Below are 4,276 nucleotides of genomic sequence, written 5' to 3'. Positions count from 1 at the left end.
TATATATATATATGAATCCATAAAAGGAGGCAGTATATCCAAAATAGTGAAAAAGTGAGCTATACATGTATATATACACATATAGGTCTATGTATGTACAGACAGATCTAGATATCTATGCACACATATGTAAGGCAAGGACCTGATCGGTTTTGGTGCTTTGCATTCCACCACTGGATTTAATGAGTAAGACAAATCCTTTTACGATGCAATGAAGGCGGCTTTATAACATGTCACCAATTTTTTTTCACGAACAATTTGGCGCTATGACATACCTAAGAAGAGCTGTATGTGCAGATTGCCACGAATGAATGAATGGAAGTGACATATTCTCCAGTTGTCCATGGGCTATGCGAGGAGATGTGTGTCAATGATTGTTTAAATTCAGTCCGAAGGCCAGCAAATTACTTTATGGCAGAACACAGTGAACCCTGAACTTACACCGAGTACACAGCGTACACCTACCAAGGGTAGGGATGACGTTTTAGACATGTATTTTCCCCTTTAATTAGGCCATCCATATATTTGGGTAATTCCTGATATTACCTGCGCTATAGTGCGGCCTTTGAAAATTTAAAGAGCCCAGTGTCTATTAAATAAAAATAAAAAAAGACCAGTCGGTGTAACATGCGCCATTTCAATTATTTTAATAAGCAAAATAGGAAACAATTTTAATAACAAAAAAACAGAAACCAGTCTGAATAAAACTACAATAGACCAGGTTTATCTTTTTTTATCAGAAGCAGGGTTTGAAATGTATCCCTTCAGAATTGACATGAAATAAAACATTAAAAAAAAAAAAAAAAACACACAGCACATCGCTGAAGACATGATTTCAACACAGTTGAATCGGAAAATAAAAGAAAAGTCATAGCCCCCCCCCATCTCCTCCCCCATTACTGATGCATTGACAGAAATTCGGGATATTGGAAGAACATAAGCATCATCATGCTGCCCATAAAATCCTGTTTCCTACCATTAACTTATATAAAGACAAAACAAAAAAAAAAAACATAAAATGCATCTGCACCAGCAGTGCGAACATTCGAAAGGAACCAAAAAAAAAAAAGAAAAAAATATATATATAAAATGTAAATTTTTAAAATTTTCATAATTTGGTTGGCTGTGATCCTAAAGAGTCACTTTACTTTTACTGACCTGCAGAAAAGAAATGAAACCGCACAGCAACCGGCTGCAAGTAACTGCTACATATATATATATTTATAAATAAACTGAGCAGAAGAGAAGGAGAAGAAAGAAGGAAACTGATTTGCTAGCTGGTGTAGTAGCAAATAAGCCGGAGAACATAACGCAGAGTTGATAGGAAGCATTTAGTATCTATATAAGTCACCATTTAAGCTGTCACAATCTAGCCCCTGCTTTTGTCCTCGGAGAGTAGGTTCTTGCAGTTTAGCACAATGCTGGTGTCAGCCAAAATTAAACTCACATGCCAGTGTTTTATGTTAAGGGGGGATAATAGAGTTTATAGTATATTTCTAGGGGAAAAAAGAAAAAAAAGAAGAAAAAGAAACTTAACGCACCATCCTCCATAGGTAAGCTGAACTTTATGACATGGCAAGTAACATATATATGTATACAGGCGCAACAGAGCTGAATTTGTCATTGGGATACCCCACAAAACTTTATCTGGACATGTTATACATGTAATAAGACTTATTGCAAATCCAGCTCTGCAACATTTGTATTTATATATCAATAATATTATAGATTTCTATATTGTTTCTCCGCTGTCATCACCCATCACAACTACATACACTATTAAACTGGGTTCTCATTTAGCTGATCTTAAAACTAAAAACATAACAGGAACAATATAGTAACAAACCCAAAAATGCCAATGCACCATTGTATCACTTGAAGGAAACGTCTTCTCTTAACACAATGAAAAGAAAATGCCCCCACTACTACTAATGGAAGATACTCACAGGGTGAAATGTTGTAGATAGGTGAACATTGCTTCATATTTACAGGAAGATAAGGGGGAACTTAACTAAAAGACTGGAAAATGGAGACATAGTACATATTCTATAGCAACAGAAGCAATGAAAGTTGTGAGCCAAGGGAAAGCATGCTCAGATTAAACAAGGTAATGATACAAAATAGAAAGTATTACCATACATGTCCAGCATGCAGGAATAATAATTTTAATGCAGGTTTTTTTTTTATATTTTCTAGATAATCAAGCAGGCAATAAAACCATGGGGGGTAGGGGTGCACTGAATGTCCCACCTGATCAGGTTCAGTTGTCTTAAGGTTCTATCACTCAAAGCTGATGAAAAATATCTGCATGTAAAGTTTTTTTTTTAGTACTTTGTCCTTTTTGGAAGTGGCAGTGCTATAGTCCAACACAGTCCTGTGGTGTGTCTGATAAAAACAAGTCCTTTTCCACCTTGCCCATACCCCCACCCAAATCAGGCTGGTGTTCCCCCAACACTAGATCCATCAGAATAGTCTCAAGTTCTTCTGTGCACCCTTGCTTCCCCCCAGCAGACCAAGTCTACAAAAAGTTGATATTCAATTGGAGAGTCAATGAAGCCACTTTCTCCCTCTATACAGTTCTGGATTGAGATGTCACAGGAACACTCACATGAAGAACTCTGGAGAAGATGGGTTATCGCTGGTAGACCCGGCTTCCCTGAAGCTGCTGTTGGTCAGTTTCTCGCACTTTATCTTGTAGGCATCTCTTTCTCTGGCCAGACGATTGACCTCTTGTTTCAGCTGCTCCACTTGCTGGATGAGCTGGGTCTTCTCATTCTCCAGGTGGTGTTTCTGCTGCACCCTTTTGTACCTGCAGGACTGGGCGTACCCCCTGTTTTTGAGGGTTCTTCTCTTCTGTTTTAGGCGAATAACATCATCCTTGGTGAAGCCTCTTAGATGCCTGTTGAGCTCCCGGACAGACATGGAGACCAGTTGGTCATCTGAGAATCTGTCTTCTACCTGGTTACCTGACTGGTGCTGAACGTGGCTGTTCTGGAGCTGCTGGGAAGAGGTGGAAGAGTTGGATGGGGTGGGAGATGCCTGGTGATGGTGGTGGTGGTGAAGGTGGTGTGGGTGCTGGTGAGGATGAGCCATCTCTTCATGAGGGACGCCTTGGTACTGGTGATGAGTTTGGTGGTGGTGGTTGTGATGATGATGGTGGTGAGGATGACCTCTGTAGCCCTCAAACCCTTGCATCTGCGGTGGCATTTGATGGGGTCCTATGAGAGCTTCTACAGCGTCTTCTGGGGTGAGGCTCAAAGCCTCTGGGTTGACTTGCTGGTAACTGTTGGCCATCCAGTAGAGATCCTCCAGGTGTGTCTTCTGCTCTGTTGGGCTGAAGCTTGGAGAGGAGGGCACCGAACTGCAAGGAGTGCTAATAGGAGTGGAAGACACGGAGCCTGTAGGCTGCAAACGATTGCATGGACGAATTGTACGATCTACTCGGCCGTTCAGTGGTTCTTTCTTGACATCGAATTTCATCAAGTCAAAGTCATTGACATACTCCATGGCAAGTGGACTGGTTGGCAATTCTGTTGCAATAGACAGCTCTCCTGCCATACTGCTCCGGTCGCTTCACTCCAGTTCTGCCCCCTGAGTGTGCCTCAGCTGCACACCCAAGGAGTCCTCCAGGGCAGAGAGTCTGAAGGAAGGCGGTGAAGGAATCTGCTGCAATGTGCTCCTGCTGCTGCTGCTCCTCGTCCTTCTTCCTTGCTCAGCACTTTCTTTTTTTGGCTGGGCTTGGCACAGTCCCAGCGCAGAAGAAGAGCAACCCCCTCCTGTCAGTCTCAGGGATGGCTGCTGCTCTGTAAAACTCCAGCTGCTGCTCGGAGATCTGGCTGAGGGAACTTTCTTGGGCTGCAGAAGAAGCGTTCAGTTTAACAAATCAGAGAGCAGAAAGAGGCGTATAGCTCTGGATAGCATCTGTGCTGCCCTATGCAAGCCTTCTACTTATATTCCTGGAGCAGAATCACGAGTGGAGAAGGGTGGGCTCACACCAGGTTGTCCAATGTCTGGAGAGGGAATGGCTACATTAGCATGAGTGGAGCTGAAGGGGAGGGCGAATGTGCAAAGTGACAGCTAGTGGAGAAGTCAGCTGACTGCTAGAACAAGACCAGGCAATCCCAAAGCCGAGATGTTCTCCAAGGCAGAGCTGCTGTTCCCACACAAGCCCCACACAAGGCCCACACAAGCCCCACACAAGCCCCACACAAGCCCACACTCCAGGCTTCTCCAGGCTTCTGGGCACACCTTCACCCACCGATTCTGGAGCATGGGC

General features: G+C 43.1%; 1 protein-coding gene across 1 annotated transcript; it reads right to left on the bottom strand.

Moving 5' to 3' along the window:
* Nucleotides 1-631: 631 nt before the first annotated feature.
* MAFB (MAF bZIP transcription factor B) lies at nt 632-3,934 on the bottom strand. Its single transcript, XM_077251523.1, has one exon. The coding sequence runs from the start codon at nt 3,556-3,558 to the stop codon at nt 2,605-2,607; it is 954 nt and encodes a 317-aa protein (XP_077107638.1). The 5' UTR covers nt 3,559-3,934; the 3' UTR covers nt 632-2,604.
* Between the last annotated feature and the right edge of the window lie 342 nt (nt 3,935-4,276).

This window comes from Ranitomeya variabilis, chromosome 4 (assembly GCF_051348905.1).
Source record: "Ranitomeya variabilis isolate aRanVar5 chromosome 4, aRanVar5.hap1, whole genome shotgun sequence".
Classification (NCBI taxonomy): domain Eukaryota; kingdom Metazoa; phylum Chordata; class Amphibia; order Anura; family Dendrobatidae; genus Ranitomeya; species Ranitomeya variabilis.
Note: the sequence above shows the minus strand (reverse complement) of the source record. Positions and strands in the feature narration are given on the sequence as shown.

Coding starts and splice junctions, on each gene's coding strand:
- MAFB (XM_077251523.1), bottom strand. CDS start 3,558: ATGGCAGGAGAGCTGTCTATTGCAACAGAATTGCCAACCAGTCCACTT.